We start from the raw sequence: 18,474 nt of genomic DNA, 5'->3' as shown, positions 1-18,474 counted from the left end.
CTAAATTTTACCAGTAAAAGCTTATTTCCTAAAGAGAAGATTATACTTAGAACTCATGCTTATATACAAAAAAAGTTCTAACTTGTTTCATGTAGCTAGATGAATACCTGTCTAGTTTTGTGTTTTGTCTTCTTTATATCAATAATTCAGTCTGTTTATCCCATCAAAAATATGCAATAGTGTTGATTACAACTATTGTGTATTCAAGAGTAATGAAACATTGATGATGATCTATGTTCAGCCAGACCACAGAACAAGAAGACATTAAAAGTTGTACTATTTTTTTTTAAGTTTGCTTGCCCTTGCCTGCAGCTGCCCTTGCATGTGCAGTGTAGAAATAAGCCTGTGGATAAACAATTTTGGTTTTAATTCTCTACTAAGCTGAAATAGCTTAAGTCACCATTCAGTAATCATTCTCTATTAATTCCCTCTATGCACCTCCTGGTCTAAATTTAATTTATGTAGTAAATGAGAAATTTCATGTGCATTAAGTGTATATTTACATTGTCATTTTCTGTATCAGAAACTTAATTATGGAGGTTATTGTTAATTACCAGTGGTGATTGCTGCTTTAACTTAATTTATAAATCATACTTTGTTTTTATATAGGTAATAAATGCCTCAAATTTTGTCAATTTTGTATAACCCTCCATCCCCCCTTTTTTAACCTGATTGGATTGTCCTTCCTGAATGAATTAAATTTTGCTCTACACAGCCCTGAGGGGAGGATCATCTACAATTTTTACATTGTACAGTATTGTGAATTATTTCAGGAGACATAGATGATTATGACACAATGGCACAAACCTGCATGTATGAACATCGGCCTTCAAAAACCCTTTCTCCAATATATGAGATGGATGTTGGAGAAGCAATTGAGCAGAGGATGGATTCAGAAACAGCAGATCTAGAGATGGATCTTGAAGATCAACCGTTTGCAGAACAGGACTGGACTCTACTCAGGCAATTGCTATCTGAGCATAACTCACATATAGATTTCAAAAACTCTGTTCCTGAAGACCTTAACTTAGCACAATGTCTTATCAATCAGACACTGTTTCTGGCAAGAGATGGTTCCAATCCTCAGGGTACCTCCCAGGCTGACACATTCAGCAGGTGGACTGAGCTCATGTCTCCACTTGACGACTCCTCAACAAGCATTACAGTGGCGAGCTTTTCATCTGAAGACTGCTCGTCCCCTCAAGGGGAATGGACAATTCTTGAACTGGAAACCCATCATTAAGGTTTCAGCTCTTTGCAACTGAACTCCAACCCATTCCCCAAATCTATTTTTGATGAGTTGTTTCCATACCTTAATGAAATACTGCATCAGTCAAGAACGAGCAATTCTTGATACTGAGGCAATCTTTCTGATAAATTGAGGTAAATATGTTAACTTATCATCTAGATTTAATCACAAGTACAATAATTTTTCAAGACTTAAATGTATGTCTTTTCTAAAAATGAACTTGAGCATGTATTTTCTAGAATTGTTAGAAAAACTAGATAACATGAAGGAAAAGTCTGGGTTTCTGCCCTCCCTTTTATCTTCTTTTTTGACATTTAATGTTCTCATTGATCAAAAATTTAAAGACGAATGCACTATAGTAGACCTATTCCTCTCCTTCTCCCCTCCAATACGGTGACTTCATTTTACAACAATAAAGATTCAGAATGGTTGTGTCAAAAGGTGATGTGTGCCAACACTACTTTAAATGACAGAAAAACATATTCTAAGAAAATGTTTCAATCTGAATCTGCCTTGGACCTTGTTAATATGAGTAGCTTGTTTCATCTGTTTCTTCCAGATTTGATTTTTTGTATTTTGGTTTGTTTTGTTTAGAAGTTTCCAATAAATTTTTTAATTGCCTTTTCTTCAAATCTAAGACTTCACAGGGTCTGCGCTGTACGAAGACCACTGTTTCTTTCATGAAAATGCACATATTTAAGTAAATATTTTAAATGGCATAGTGCATGAATTCAGAGGAGTTGGTAGAATGTTGCTCCTGCTCTAAGAAACAGCATGTCTGATGTTTCCAAAAGTACCTCTGAGTCTGAAGTTGTGGTCAGTGTTACATCTGAAGTCTGATGCTAACTAGAATTACCTTCAGGCATTAATTAATTACACTTGCATATTCTCATGCTGAAGTATAGCAAGATTCTCAGGAATTTGGTTTTGTGTGTTTTCATAGATGCCACATTTTTGGGAGTGGTAATAGGATTATTGCATCTTTGTTATTATCTCTAGTGTAGCTTTTATAAATTGAGATTAAATGTCACAATAACCTTTCTTTTGATTCAGAGTGAAATAGGATATACAGATAATTTTGCTGCTTTTGGCTCTTTGGGTGTGGATAGGACTGATTATTGTCTTTTCTGATTGACAGAGGAGGAAGGAGTGAGAAACTTCTTGTAATTCTTCCCTAGTCAGAACTCCTGAAACATACAGGGCTTTGTTCCCTGCAGAGGTTGGACCCCCTTAAGATATCTGCATTATGGAAACAGTAGTGCTTGTTTTTCACACAACTTAAAATCTCAAAAGGAAGTTCTACCTCCTCTTAGTCATTAACAGAAGTGCCTTCAGGAGTGAGTGCCATACAGGAGTAAAAGGCTAACTAACATTCTATTCTGGTTGAAACTGTAGAAGTACTAAACTTAAGCTGACTGTAACCACTGATAACACTTCAGATCTGCAAGCTTTTGCACAATTCCAGCAGTGCACCTTAACTTGACAAACTTCATTTCTTTTTGTTCATAGTCAGAAACTCAGTTCTGCAGAAATATGAACTTGTCCTAGTGTATGATTAAAGAAGTTATGACTGGATTTGACAGAATAAAGATCTTTGAGGCAAAATAATTTATCTAGCAAGGCACTTTGTTGAATTTCTGATACATAAGTAAAAGTAATGTTTTATTCTCAAAATGAATGGAGGAAGAAATTTATCTTGTTCTTTAATATCAAGGTAAGGGAAAAAAAGGAGAACCTTCCTTTCTTTTTATGTCAGTGGAAGACTCTAAACTCATGGAAGGAAGATATAAGTCTCATCATAAAAATCTTTCATCTGCTCTTTTAACAGCAGGATGAATAGTCTGAGATATTGTAATTCCAAATATTATAAATGTAATACTCTGCATTTAACCCAGTCTTCATATTGAGGGAGTTAGAACCACCTTTAGAAGTGCAAAACATCAAGAAAACCTATTTTTCACCTTCAGCATTTACAAGGTACATCAGTAGGTGATAATCTTTTGGACAAAATAGAGAACTATAATACTGGCCATAGTAAAATATAAAGCTCAAGAAAAGCTCTTACAGAAGGCCAAGGAATAGTCGTTTTTAATGTCTGTGTAAAGCATTAAAGTAAAAGTTGTCTACTAAAAAGTTTAATCAAGTATCATCAGGATTTTAAAGCTGACAGTGGGCATTCTCACGTTAAACAAGATGAAGTGATGGAAAGGAAAAGTGACAGAAAGTGAAAGAAGGGATCCTTTTGTCTATTTTTCACTTTGCCCATATTTTTAACTTTTTACTGAATTGATAAAGTGACACTGAAAATTGACACAAAATTTCAAGTGTATTGTATGAAATACAGTCACATATAGTTTTTTTAATTGTGGTTTTTGTCTTTGCATTTACTTTTTTTATTTGCTAATTTTCTTTAAATTAGCTTCTCTCTTCAAGTCCCCAATGCTGTTGTTGCAATTCCTTTACCAGTTTTGCAGCAGCCCGCTGATGAGGATAGGGTATTGTTCAGTTGGTACAGGGGCAGCCATAGAATTCAGCTTCCCACAGGCAGAGAGTGTCTGCAGGAGTAGCAGGAATAGAACGTGGTATTGTTTTTAATTCGCGTTACTAGAGCGCCTGTGAGGCTTAATCAGACCAGCATCCCACTGGCTAGACATTGTACAAACAAAGAGCAAAAACAAAGACTGCCCACAGAGTGGTTAGAATCCAAGATAAGACAAAAGACAAAAAAAAATGCACATGAATGGAAAAGTAAAATGAGAGTGTCAATATTTGTCTGGCTGATTAGCAATGGTTTCAGCACATCATCAGTTTAAATAGTCATTTTTTCTCCTGTATGCAATAAGAGAAGGGGAAACTTTAGGGTGAGATTTGAAGGTTGGATAACAAGGGAGCTGGAAGAATGTATAATCCTGACCAGCCTTATGTGCTGCCTAAACTGTTTGACCCTGACCTCATTCAAGGGAATGTCCAAGCTTTAAACCTGGTGCATGTAGCTATTTGTTTAATAGTATCAGTCACCTGAGTTCTCTGGAGTCCTTCTCATACCTCCTGGCAGTGACTTTATCACTGTATTCACCTCTTCTCCAAAACAGGAGAGAATGCGTAAAGGTTTGTTTGAAAACTTGATAGAGAAACAGAGGTGGTGCCACGGGCTCCAAGTGAATAGTGATTATGAGGTCCTGAAAGACCTCTAAAGCAAAGACAAGGTAGACAGATACATCTGAGCAAACAGTGAAGGGGTGTCAGTGAGGAAACCAAAAAGATAGCACAGTCAGAATACTCCCCTGGCAGTAATAACTGGAATAAGAGCAGTGAAATTGCTTTGTCAAAACCTGAGAAGACCAGGCTGCAGTTAACAGGTGCTTACCTGAGATAGTTCTGTGAATGGGCAAAGATGGCTGTATCCTACAGAGAGCAACACACATTTAGTAAACTATCAGTGAAATTTAAAGGAGAGGACTTGGCAATCAGTCTCAGATAATGACCCTGATTTGGCCTACCTTGAATGACATGTCATGAAAATGAAAAATAAGGAAAGATATTTTGCATGTATATTCAGTTTAAGTTTAAAAGTTTAAGTTTAAAAAAAGACTAGACCTCCAAAAGTGGTATCTGTAAGCATAATTACTTTTTTTTCACTTGGAAAGTTAAGAGTCTAATCTGGACTGGAGAAGCAGCTCTGCAGAGTTTTTACATAAAGATAACAGCTAATATTATTATTGTGGACTAAGTCACCAACAGACATACTGCAGACAGAAAAGGGAAGGCCAGGCACTTGGAACTGTACAGGAAAGGCAGGAGGGGGGAGTTCTTCCAATAACCTATTAAAAAAAAAACTTAGGGAAGCAGAGGAAATGAAAAGATGGAGGCAGGAGTCAAATGAGGATGAGAGGATTTAAGGAAAACTGCACCACTGGCTTCACTGAACACAGCCCACAAGGCAGATGAGTATAAAATGCCAGTTTTGAGGTAGATTAGGAAAGTGTTCCTAGGGGCTATGGTCAAAATGAGAGATTGGCCCACAGAGCCAAAGGCAACAGACAGCAGCTTGGGAGAGCCTGACAGAACTGCAGGAAGGAAACAGAGCCTAACCACTAGGAGAGAAACAACAGTTAGAAAAGCAGACCAGTTAATAATATATTTTGGTTTGCTTCTTCAGTGCATGAGATTATACCATGTTGATGTAGTGTAGCAAAAGAAATGCAGGGGCTGAGACATACAGTGAAGATCAGAAGAGATAAGTAAGCATGAAATGAGATCAGCAGCCAGTCTGGACTGCTACAAGTGATCAGATAAGTGCATAAAAACCCAGACATCTGCTTTGTGGTATAGGGGTAATGGAAAGGACACTTCATAAATTCTTCAGTTTTTCCCTTAGAAAAGCTTCTTCCAGAATCAAAAAATTACAGAAAAATCATAGCAATACAGGAAAATGTAGGCTTGAACTGACCTCTAAAGGTCTGTAGTCCAACCTGCTACTAAAAGCACAGGTAACTTCAAACTTAGATGAGGTTCTCAGGGCCTCATCAAGATCCACAGCATATAAAATGGTAATAAAGACAGCAGGCAGAAACACAATGCTCATGGGAAACAGATATTTGATATTAAACTATTCTCATTATAATAAAACTACTTTTTGTGTCATTGGAAAATATTAATAATTGAGTACAAGAAATATAGCTAGCTTGCAATATTTTTAAGTTCTGGATGATATGTGATTGAACTGTATATGTTTAATAATCTTCTAACATACTTTTTAAGGTTTTTTATTATTTCAAAATTGTACTCAAGTTTTGAGATGGCAAATTTTTTTATTATTTTGGAAGAACTAGGACTAGAGAACTTCCTATGTTTCTCCCAAAGACTGTCCCTAGGATGTGTTCCCCTAGCATTGTCTATCAGTTTGTTTCAGGGAATATGATTAAAAAAAAAAACTCACATACCTGTTGTAGGTACATACTGTAGGAGACTATTTTATATATATTTCAATATACATTACTGCCATCTGGAAAATAGTAAGTAGCATGCTAATTCTACTTTGCTCCAGAAATCCTAAACCTTTGCATGAAGGAATTAAAAACTGCTCTTATGTTGTTCATCTGTTGCTGAGAACCAAGATATTTAGGAACTCATTGTTTTGCTTTCACTAATGTCAAAGAAACCCTCTTGTTGACCTCAGCTGAATGAGGCTCAGGACCTGTCTATAATAATGCATGTACTAGAAATGCTATTTTTTCCAATAGATATATTTTGTAGTTTTCTAGTTTTATTCTACTAATAACATTGTACAATTGTAGGTATGACAAATTACAGCTAGAAAGACTTCAATTTAGGAGTCATGATTGTATGCATTCTGTTAATATTTCATGACTGGGGTGATTTAACATTTTTCCATTGATGGATGACATTCTTGCCAGGACTACATAGGAACTGAGGACAAAAGATAAAATGAGAAGTATTGCAGCTTTATTACAACAGATGATTCTCTGGAAATGGGCTTTTAGATCTGAAATCAAATATAATTAGAAGCTTTCATCTCTTGCAGAAAATCCATACTGATTTTCATTTTTCTCTCTCGAACAAAAGCTATATGCTATTTTTTTTAAAATAAGCTTAAATGTTCAACTTTGGAAAAATGACAGCTGAAATGTCTTCTTTAGCTAATTTAAAACTTTACTTCTTCCCACTGACAACTACTGTGTGTTTAAAGAAGCTAATCCTGTAACAGAGAAAAGTGATTTATCTAAGAACTGGATATCAGCTGGGGAAAAATACTGAGTTTGGTAATTTTTTTACAAATTTGGTTTTTTTATATTTGATAACTAAAACCAGTAGAAGCTATACAGAGCAGGCATGCACACACACCTGTTTCTTGCATTTGACCTTCCTTTCATACTTCTCTTTGCAATCTGCACTCCATTAAGCCACTGTTCTGCAAACACAGAAGTGAATCCACAGCCACATCTGCAGATTGGCTTTCAGCTTAACATTCTCTTTTCAGAGAGGGTAATGGAGCTGACACTGGGGGCAGGCACTGTGCACACTTGTGTTTTTATACAGTACTCAACTTAATGAGGTTCTAATCCTGATGAACCATCTAGATGCAGTTAAAATATGAAATAATTAATAATGGAATTCCATTAAATTCCTTCCCTGTTCTCCTTAAATGATGGCTCAGAAGATTGTCCAGTTAGAGAAATCAAGGTACTAAGAACATAACTTTTTGCATTACATGCAACGTAAGTTCTTTCTCTATTGCACTGTAAAATATGAATACATGTCTTCAGTAACTCAAACCTCAATTTCTGGAGGGGCTGACTATAAATCAGTAACTAGATACATTTATCAAGGACACTGATGGTCAAAATAGGGTTTGTACACTTAGAGATTGTGACTGTTAACTGGACTAGAGTGTGTATTCTGGTGAACCTGAACACAGGTTCACATGCACAAATTTGGGACTCAGCCCAATTACCCAGGTAGTCCATCATACTTTGTATTTATGCACTCAATGACAGTGACTACTCTTTCTGAGCTCCCACCTAAGTCAGTGTGTGTGCTATCAGATGCACATTTATGAAGATCACATTATTTATGTGTCTAGACAGAGAGACTAGTTACTGGAGTAAAAATTTTGGCCCATGTACCTTAAATATATAAAACATTTTTGAGACTGATCTCACCAACTTACTTTAACCTACAATATCCTCACCTATGCAATCCTTAATGTAGGAATTCTTGCCATTTTCTCACAGTTGTGCTTAATGAAGTAATTTTCATCCTTCACTTTTTTTTTAATAACCATTTTTCAAGTGTGGCATGACATCCTGCCAGTAGAGTTATATCAGTGTGCTTAAGATCAGTACAGATAGGACAAACTCTGTGTACATGCCAGATTCAGTGTAGGTAGTGTAAAAGCTTTTTGTGACTTTCATAAAATGAGGAAATATCCACAAACAAGAAACCCACCTAGAAATCAAACTTCCTGCCTATAATAAAATCTCCTTCTGTATCTGTAGAGAAAAAAAAACCCTTCAATCTCTATTTTCTGGATTATCATGTAACCAAGATTATCATGTATCTGGATTATCTAGTAACCAAGATTAATCCAATATATGTATAATGGGATGCATATGAAGAAAGGTTTGAGTCACTACCTGTAGTCCATGGCTTTATGGTCCTGGAATATTTTGACCATTCAATCCTGTGGAGGGAAGGGGAGGGTGTTAAGCTCTCAAACCAAATGCTTGCATGATTCCCACCTGCTTGCTTTCCACACCTAGATAATGAGTTGGGGCCTAAGTAATCCTATTTTGAAATCAATTTTTGTCAACATAGTGTTCTCTTTCAAGAATATCTGTATGGTTGCATAGTCCCACAACCCTTCTTCCTCATGCTACATACTCAAGGTTCTTAGTTGATTTCTGTATGACAGAAAATAATAAATCCTATGTGTAAGTTAAATGCTGAGTCACTGTATTTCATTCAACTTGTGGAATGCTGACATGAATTTTTATTTGTGCTCCGTAAATGGCAAAAAAAATTACTTTCCTTTTCCATCTTTAGTGGACCTTCACTTGTTTTTCTCCTTTAAAGGAAAATACTGATTTTTCTTTGACTGTGTCATCAGAGAACGGGACAGTTGATATGAGTGTGAGGATAGACAATCAGTTTTCATATAAAAATACATAGAGGAAGATACCTATGTAACAGTCCCACAAAACCAAACAATAGAGCTGATGTAGAACATACAGGATATGGGCCAGAAGAACATAGAGAAACACTAATTGGATTATAGATTTTGCCTTGTCATAAATTAGTTATTCATTCAAATGCTTATGCCATTATCTTCATCATAGGGGAGTTCTAATTACAAGATCTTTCTATTCTTGCCTAAGTGGGGTCCTGCACTCTGCTTCCAGGAAATATTTGATATGCTGCCAGATTCAGCCCTGTTCTTTCTCTCTCCTGCAACTTCACCTTTATGTGAAATGCACCATGTAGGTATGGGGAAAGAAATGCTTGTGAGATTTAAAGCTAAGACTAGCCAAATGTCAGAAATGGTCACAGCAGAGGTAACAGTAAGTAGGCAAATAACTTCAGCTCATCAGATAGCTTTCCTCAGAAGTCCCTTTTGGGAAAGGAACCTTCTGTGGAGAAGAATGCTCTGAAGAACACACAATTCAGAAAAATATATTTTCTTTGAGTCTGACCTCTACTTAATTAGTGTTCTGACATTCAGGCTCAAAAAAAAAAAAAAAAGAGAAAGCCAAGTCGTGAAATATTCAAACGGTCTTGCAGAACAAACTTCTATCAGAATTGTCCCTTGGGCACGTCCCAGACGAGCATTAGGCCGGGGCAGCCCTTACACAGGAGACAGTGCAGGGTCCATTCTGCTGAGAACCTTCTGTCTCAGAACAAGCCCTATTTTTATTTCAAAAACCAGCTACTGTCAAATGCAAGTGACAAGCAGAAATACTTTCTGGTATAAATATTTGTCAACTGTAATTAACATGCATAATATACGTGAGTAAATGTATAACAACTGGAGGCAAAATATTGATAGGAAGTATTTTCTGTTAAGATTTGGGTTTTTCTCATTGTCCCACACTTACCCATCATTGTACTTTGATGCTTCTCAAATGATATTCTGAGTTTGGGTGGGAGTGTCCAACTTCAAGCACAGTAAGTGGCTACCAGGGAAAAAAGGTATCTATCAGGAGCCTAAATCCAGTATTTATATTTCTTTGTAATTACATTCTAAAAATACATAAATAAGGTTAGTTTCTTCTATTTTAAAATGCTTTAAAAGTGATTAAAAAGAAAAAGCTTTTACTAAAATATCTGGTTTTTGGTAAAAATACCAGTTTCAGAAGACAGTATGACAATCCAGATTCATGCCTGGCTAAAGAGCAGAGCTGGGTACCAGTGCTTTTAATGGTTCAGCATCCCAGCTCTTCCTGACCATGTGGAAGGGTTATTTCCCCTTACATGATTAAAAAAGAAACTTCAACACATTCAGTATTTCTTTTTCACTGAAAGTGGCGCAGTCTCTTGTAAGAAATCATGCCTGATTTAGCGCAATACAACAGTCCCTTGCTTTTGCATTTTTGTCCTGTGAAACTTCTACGTTTCTATAACTTCTATAGAAAATAACTTGGCCTGTTCTTACCCACAAACAGCTGCAGAACTGGCCGCCCATGGCGAGCATTCCCCGGAGCCGCGGTTCCGGCGTCGCGGGGCTGCTCCTGAGGGCTGAGGCGTGAGGCTGAGGTTTGAGAGCTGAGGCCTGAGGGTGAGGCTGAGCTGTGAGGGCTGAGGGCTCCTCCTGAGCGTGAGGCTGAGGCGTGAGGGCTGAGGCCGAGGTGCGAGGCTGACAGCGGGCCCCGCTCCCTCCCCGCCGCCCGGCTGCACCTTTGCTTTGCCCCCTCCCGCAGGCGCCGCGGGGCTCCAGCGCTGCCCCAGGACAGGTTCGGGCGGGGAAGGGCCAGGCTGAGGCTGGCATGGGGAGCAGCTGGCACAAAGGCTGAGGGGGTCCCAGCCTCCTCTCGCTCCTACCGGGGCTCCAGCGCTGCCCCAGGACGGGTTCGGGGCGGGGAAGGGCCAGGCTGAGGCTGGCACCGGGAGCTGCTGGCACAAAGGCTGAGGGGAACCTCTCGGCCTCCTCCCGCTGCTGGCGGCGCTCCGCTGGTTTTTAATCAGCTCTTTAATGTATCCCTGTGCTTCACACATCTCACCTCGTTAACTGGCGGGAAATATTTGTGGTCTCTCTTTTCCCAAACTTTTCAGAAGAGACACCTCACTGCAGAGCTATTAGACCACTGAAAAAAAATGGCAGAAAGCTGTGGGCAGGAGCAGACAAAGTGGATAACGACGGTCATTATGAGCACAGCTCTGCAGGTAGGACAGCCCTTGTCAAAGCCAGCATCTGACTCACTAGGAAAGGCTGAAAGAATTTCCTAGATTATGTATATGGGAATATTTTAATCAATTGCAATGAGTACATCTTTTTCAGGATAAACCAGATATTAGTCTGAAACTGCTTGTATTAGAATACTGGTTATTTTTGTGTGCAACTGTATTTTCTCCTAGCTACTTCCATATCTGTTTAGTATTCTTGCCACCTGCTATTCTGAGTTACACTGCTTTAGGATATTCTCCTGACTCATCGTTTTTGCACTGCACTGATGCCTCTTTCAGTTTGCTCTATAAATAATTCCATCAGAAATGTTGCTGATTTTTTTCTGAATTTCTCCCTAAATATTTTAATTTTTCCTATGCAGTATCAAATAGGGGTAGACAATTACCCTGTAAGTACATAATTCAGTTTAAAATACTGAGTCTTACAGATATTAATATATATTTTTTATCTGTTAACATCAGAAGCCTTGACTCTGTTCCCAAGCAAAGTGAAAGGGTATGTCAAGGAGCTGGTAATTAGCTTCTGCAGCTGAGGCCAATTTCATGCCAGCTGGAGAGAATTTAGAGGCAAGAGAGCTTTGATTCACAAGCAGGGATGTCTTATGCAAGCTTGGCTGACAAGGTTATCACCCCATCTCTGCTGTGTAAATGGGTGAACCGTGTTGGAGTAATTCCTGAATCACCTCACTTTAAAGCCTATACTTACTTGCTCATTTTGGAGTTTACAGCCTGTAAACTGTGCATGTTTGTGCCATAATATGGTGGGAGATAATGGATGGCAGTGATTTCATTAGCCCTACCAGCATAACTCCCTCCTGTCCTCAGCTCAACTTAAAACTACTGCTCTTAGTAAGGCCTCCTCATAAGCAAAGCAATGAAGGGAACTGAATACAAATCCAAGATGGCTTTTTGTTACAGCCATAATACACAGAGTATCACCATACCATTTCAGAAAGCTTTAAAACAGAGCAACACCTCACCACATCAGAAGGCTTCAGGTCTCTGCCCATGCAGAGTAACATCACATTATTTCAGAAGGCTGCAAGCTCTGGCCTTCTTGCTCTTTGTCCCAACCTTTTATCCCCTCCTCTTGATGCCCTTCACCTGTGTGCCCTCTGTTCCCTTTGGTGGCTGCTCAGTGCCCCTGGGCACTCCCTGGCTCGTTGCTGTCAGTGCTGCTCACCTGCTGCTCACAGCTGTACCCACTGGGGATGAGGCTCAGCCACAGCCCCAATTACCACAAACTGTGCACCTACAGCTTTTCTGTATCAGTTTTGGTTATGAACTATCATTTTCATATAGACATTATTTATATTTATACATTAAATAATCCAACAGTGGCTTTGAATATGAGATTTTTTTTTGTAAAATGTAGCTAAACCTTACAAGCAGTTGCCACTGAGTGTACCCTTTCCAGACAATTGAAAGCGTGACATTTCTGGTTAATGTCTCCTTCAAGGTTCACTTGCAATCCAGATTTTCTGTTGTACTCTTCCACTAAATCATGGCACTTCCCTACATAAGCAGGCTGGCTGTGTGTTGAATGGGTAGGTTAAAGAACATGTTATTAGCTAAAAACTCTCAGTGATTTAACCTTTAATATATGTGTGTTCGTGCAGCTTCTGTGGAACATACTGCAGAAATGCTTTTTGCAGGCTGAAAAATGCATCCAAACACATTCCATTCTGTAGATGATTATCCTGCATAGTGCAATGTTCTACTTTTCCTGTGTGGATTGCTTTCTGTCAAAAAGCTTTAAAGAAAATCATGTCCCATATAAAATTGCTGAACGATTTTCCAGCTGAGATGCTGACATCTGTGAAAATAATGCAGCCTAATTAACCAGTCACAGAAACACACTACTGTATGATCCTCCCTTCTGCAAATCCTCTATTAGCACATCTTACCAAAACAGACTGTAAAAAAAACTTTCTTTATGCATAATGCAAGAGTTTCCTAAGACAAACTGAACATACACATACATAATTATTATTCAGTGTTGGTAACTTCCAATCAAATACTTCAAAACTGATCATGTTTAACATTTTAGTACTTTTTTAATTTTTAGTGGAATAAGAAATACTTTTTGAACAACAGTGCCAAAGGTCTATCTATAGTGGTCTAGCTGATGCTTTAAGAATATTTCTAATTTGTTGACTGAAAACTTTTCAAAATAACCTTTTAAAATTTATTTAGGATCATGAAATTTCTACAGTTCTGCAGAGGCAACAACACCGAGTTCGATATTCAGAATCAGTGGAAACTGGATCTGTGATTTTTCCTCTTTCTGGTACACTACTTTAAAGTTCATGCTTTTAAATCATAAAATCCAAAGAAGTACAGAGTCAGGGCAGTTATTTAGTTGTGGGCTACACTAAACCGAATAAAATCTACCTTGTTGGGATGTTGTGCAGTAGTGGAAGGAGTTGGGCTATGATTGTAGGTAAATCAGAGGATGAAACAGATAATGTTGGGGATTAACCACTTTCATTGTAATTTTTTTTTTTGGACCTGTTATACAACAGCTACATGATATTTGGTGATCATCAGCTGAACTGTGTAGTAAATTTGTGTTATAACTGAGCAAACATGCTAAATGCCACAAGCACATAAGCTGCCATCAAGATCTTTCATATACGTGGCTGTAAATGTAAGAGCCATTGGCTTTCAAACTCCAAGTTGAATTTGCACAGCTAGTAGTGGCAGAGGAGGCAAGAAAAGGATTATTTGAGTGGATTTGATTAAGAAATCACTGAAATTGTAAACATGAAAGAGCTGGTTTTCCTTTTTAGAACTGATGATGTTGTAGACATGTAGATGAGATAGTTCCATTTGCCTGAACTCTAAGGACTAGCACACGTTGAGATCGACTTTTGTATGCTCAGGGTTAACCCTCCTAAACTTCAGCCTTAACTTTCCCTTTCACAACGACTTAAGTTGACCGAGATGTAAATTCATTTTTCATGGTAGACAGTTTAGCTAACTTCTAAGATTTTACAGCTGTTTCTTTCATTTAGAAACAGGACTTCCTGAGCTTTTCAGTCAGCCTTTGCATTTGCCCCTAATTCATTCCATTATAGCAGTTGCTTGTTCCTGAAGCAATGCTCTCAAAGGCATTTAGATGTGTCTGCTTTCAGTAGATGGAATTGCTGGTGGTTTTTTGCTGTTACAGTAGAAAAATAACCTGAGATATTTGTAGTTTTATCTTAAAACTACTAGCAATCACTGGCCAAATCTCCCTGTCAGAGATGTGGAAATTCATTCACGTTCTGTTCCACTGTGTTTCAGACTAATGGTTGCTTTAAGAATTGTGCTTTCCAGTTTGTGGTGAGAACTTAATCCCTTTACTGCCATGACCTGTACACTTACAGCAGTTTCCCCAATAGGCATTGCATTTATTCTGTCAGACACTCAAGACTTGCTCAGGACAGGGGAAGAAGAGTTTTACAAAAGAATTCAGAGGTTCATAAACATCCATCGGAACAGCTTTTTGCTTTTGTCAGCTGCTCTTCATGGACCAGAAGAATGGAGTGTCATGTTCAGGATTCAGAGAAGGTATGATTTCAACATCAAACTGAACTTTATATTGCTAAGAAGAAATGAAATAGCAGTCTTGGATTTGGAAACATTATTTTAGGAATAAATAGGACAAGAGGCAATGGACAGAAACTGATGCACAGGAAGTTCCACCTGAACACAAGGAAGAACTTCTTCACTGTGAGGGTGACTGAGCACTGCAACAGATTGCCTACAGCAGTTGTAGGGTCTCTTTCACTGGAGATATTCCAGACCCATCTGGATGCAATCCTGTGCAGTGTGCTCTGAGATGACCCTGCTTGAGCAGGGAGGTTGGAGTTGACACACTATGGTCCTTTCCAGCCTTACCCTTTGTGAATTATTTCAGGAATACACAAATTTTATTTTACTAATTCACTGTAAAAAATTATTTAAAGCATTTTTTTATTAATAGCAAATAAAAAGAATACCAAGTGAATCAATCTGCCAGATCACAGGTAACAAAAGAGGATGTTCCTCAAAACAAAGCAAATAAGATTCCTTTCAATCATTTTAGGGCTATGGAGCATAACTATTTAAATTTTTTTTTCTAATTGGAAAATTAGACAATTTTCTTAGCTCTATAACCATATTTTCATGGTCATTTTCAAAACAGAGCAGGCAAGTTTATGTCATGAAAAAAGGCTGTAGTGTAAAGTGCAGATTTTTTACCAGCTTTTAAAATGTTTACTTGGAACAGCATCTGTTACACTGTGCTAGAACAATTAAATAATCAACGTTATTTTACACCAAAAGTATAAAACTATATTAAAACTGGTTTGTTTAAAACTTTTATCTCTGATTTCTAATGAAGTCTGAAAACTTGCATATTTTAGTACATAATAGCTGACAACAGGGATCAGATTGTGCTCCGCTTGTAGTCAGAACTATTTTCTTGTAGGTACAGTAGCCCTAACTGCAGTTGGTTGTCACTCTTGGCCTCAGAGAAGTGACTATTCTAATGAAGTCTTTGATCTTTACCTCCTTAAGTAGCTAGCACCAGTTCCATTAAATCCTGGGCATTCTGCCAAATGCTCATGAATAAAGAGTGTATGAGATGAAATGTAAGAAATCTATTACCTGTTTGTGAAAATGTTGTAAATTTTCATGAGAGGTTTTAAAAGTTCAGCTACCATTCAGCAAGACCACATTATTCAGGTGATGGCAATGCTAATTCTCAATCTACTTTGTGGTTATGAACAATGGGTTTTGTGCACATGCTGATGACTAAAATGTGATATTTTGGAACTGCATTCCATTTGGCAAGTTGGTAATTTTATTAAAATTAAAGTTGTTTTTTCATTGCAAGCAATATCAAATTGATGTTGACAATGGACAATTACATATATCTATATATATCTATATCTATATCTATATATATATTTAAATGCATGTGCTTTTTTTATTACCTGGCAGCTTGAAGTTCTGCTACTGTTTGTGATCACTAACTGAGCTTCTCCTGGTGGGGTTGAAACTTGTGTTTCTTTGAAACTACAAATCACCTGTTGGATTTGTTAAAAAACAGTCACTTAGTATTGTCAGGTTATCTTCTACTACTGCTCCTTTCTCCTTATCTCTGCTTTTGCTGCAGTTGGGGAAGGATTATTTTTCATTATTATTAACAAGAAAACTACAGGATTCTTGTTAACAACATGAACACCTTATGCAGAGTTGTGTGTAGCAAGGGGGAAGTGGGAGAAAAGTAGTGTTTACCATCACAGCTTAAATGAGCATTCCACAAAAAACCTTAGTACATCTGCATGGTAAATTTAAATACCTTGGAGGAAAGGCAAGACATGTTCAAATGACCAGTATTCTGTCCATACAACACTAAATTTAGACCTGCTGTTATTAGAAGCAAAACTATTTCTAGAAATAGATTTTCGTGGATCTAGGTAAGTACATGTAATTGTTTTTTTGCTGCACTTTGTTCATTCATGCTTTGTTAAGCCCATTCTAGTATGAGCAAAATTGCACCAATTTATTTCCCTAATCTCAAAACGTAAATCCAGCCCTTGTTTGTACATCACATTTTAGCAAAATTCACCAGGGACCCGAGTGCCTGTGCTTAGAGAAGGACAGTGCCTGTAGCATTTATTTTTGCTAATGAGAAGCAAGGGCAGACAAGTTCAGCTGAGATACCTTAGCAGCAGGAGGTCCTAATGTGAATGACTCCAAGTCATCAGCCAGATTGCAGGAAGAACAGGTGGTGGGCACAAGGGGAGGTCACAGGGGACTGTGCAACTGAGCAGCTGGGCACTTCATCTGCATTATTTAAATTCTTTTTGGTTATTTAAAATTCCTCATTCTTTGCTGTGAAGTGCCTCTCCTGTTTTAGCTCTACAACAGAAAACAGCAGCAAAGGTAATTCATTGTTACGACACACTTAAGGTGCAATTCTTAGGGAGAGGCTCTGTGCTTGCCTAAGCTTTGATGTCTCTCCTCCATAATCTCACTGAATAACAACTCATGCTACTATTTTAAATCCTCAGATCCCCTTCTCAAGAATGAATGCATATTAATAACACTATTTATAGAAAGAAATAATTTTAGGTTAAAGTATTGAGTGAACAAGTCTTTACGTGAAAGTAGTGGAATTATCCCATTATTTTAATCGTGTCTGGAATACAGGTTGTTTTATTTATAGTACACTACAAAGACTTAGTTCAAATTCTGAAGTATTTTTAGCAGTGTTTTTAGATACTTTGCTGTGCTCTTCCACAGCCATAAAAACAACTCAAATATTTTTTACTGCCACTGAGGAGAGCCTTCAGCAATATCACAGAAGACACTTTAGATCTCTGAATGTACACATGCTTAAGAAGTGCTGATTGATTGTTGAAGAGACCTAGATAAAGAAATGAGCCCTTCCAAATCCCACCTAAATAAGTGGTACAGAAATGGGACAGATGGCTTTACAAACAGCATGAATGCTGCACTTGCCTTTCAGAATAAAAGCAGCCTTCCCTGTAAGTAACACTGCACACTAAAAAGCTGTTACTTCATGTGGGAATGCTGTTTGAATTTTATGGCATAACAAATTAAATACATATTCTAAAAGTAACCTTATTTATTTTGATGTGCAGATTCCTGGGCAGCAATTTACGTGTAATACCAGTTCATAATCCTGCTGAAACTGTTAAATTAATGCTAACTATGGCTAAGGTAAGTCCAGTTGCATACACTTAAAAATATTAGTGTATTACTCAGGAAAAGCCAAGAGCTATAAAATACTTGGTTTTCCTTAATGGAACTTTTTAGGTTATACTGACCACAATCCATTAATACACTAAGGTAGAACTGGTGCTCTGATGCATTAGCTGAGTCTTTCAACTACTGTTAAAGGTAACTTAATAGCTCTTAATAGCATTTAAGAAAAGAAATCAGATATCTAAGAGCTTCTTTGGCTCCTATTTACTACTGTTAAGTTATCTTCACTTACTGTTAACTCCTGTTGAAATACTATCACCTCTGTGTACAGCATTCCTGAACACCTGCTTGAGAACACAAAAATCAAATTTCACTGCTAAATAATTTTGCATTTCTACTATTGGAAAAATAAAATCTTGAATATTCTATTACCTAAAGTCACTTTTTTCTACTCATTTTTCTTTTCTCTAAGGTAACTTCCAAGCCACAAGCAGATGATACTCGTTGCAAAATAGAAATGACAAAAGCCCAAATAATAGAAAAAAGTCCAGTTTGGAAGATGCTTCAGGAGTACCAATTGCACCATAATTAACTTAATA

The 18,474-nt window shown here is 37.6% G+C and overlaps 2 protein-coding genes across 2 annotated transcripts in view; both read left to right on the top strand.

Annotated features, from left to right (window-relative positions):
* BTBD8 (BTB domain containing 8) overlaps positions 1–1,864 on the top strand; it is a 31,197-nt gene extending 29,333 nt beyond the window's left edge. The window contains exon 18 of the mRNA XM_058808572.1: positions 774–1,864. Within this exon, the coding sequence (XP_058664555.1) occupies positions 774–1,243 (470 nt within the window). The 3' untranslated portion in view covers positions 1,244–1,864. The remainder of the gene's footprint in view (positions 1–773) is intronic.
* A 9,178-nt stretch (positions 1,865–11,042) lies between these two features.
* Positions 11,043–18,467, top strand: C7H1orf146 (chromosome 7 C1orf146 homolog). The gene is made up of 5 exons (XM_058808484.1): positions 11,043–11,149; positions 13,367–13,460; positions 14,557–14,725; positions 17,812–17,890; positions 18,348–18,467. Exons 1-5 carry the CDS (start codon positions 11,081–11,083, stop codon positions 18,465–18,467), a joined length of 531 nt encoding a protein of 176 aa, XP_058664467.1. The 5' UTR covers positions 11,043–11,080.
* Positions 18,468–18,474: the final 7 nt, after the last annotated feature.

This window comes from Ammospiza caudacuta, chromosome 7 (assembly GCF_027887145.1).
Source record: "Ammospiza caudacuta isolate bAmmCau1 chromosome 7, bAmmCau1.pri, whole genome shotgun sequence".
NCBI lineage: Eukaryota > Metazoa > Chordata > Aves > Passeriformes > Passerellidae > Ammospiza > Ammospiza caudacuta.
The sequence above is the reverse complement of the archived record's forward strand: the minus strand, read 5'-3'. Positions and strand labels throughout refer to the sequence as shown.

Excerpts from the sequence above, each read along its gene's own strand:
- C7H1orf146 (XM_058808484.1), top strand. The coding sequence starts at position 11,081 with ATGGCAGAAAGCTGTGGGCAGGAGCAGACAAAGTGGATAACGACGGTC. Across the intron at positions 11,150-13,366 it reads TTATGAGCACAGCTCTGCAG|GATCATGAAATTTCTACAGT; the intron begins GTAGGACAGCCC and ends AAATTTATTTAG. Across the intron at positions 13,461-14,556 it reads TGTGATTTTTCCTCTTTCTG|GCATTGCATTTATTCTGTCA; the intron begins GTACACTACTTT and ends TTTCCCCAATAG.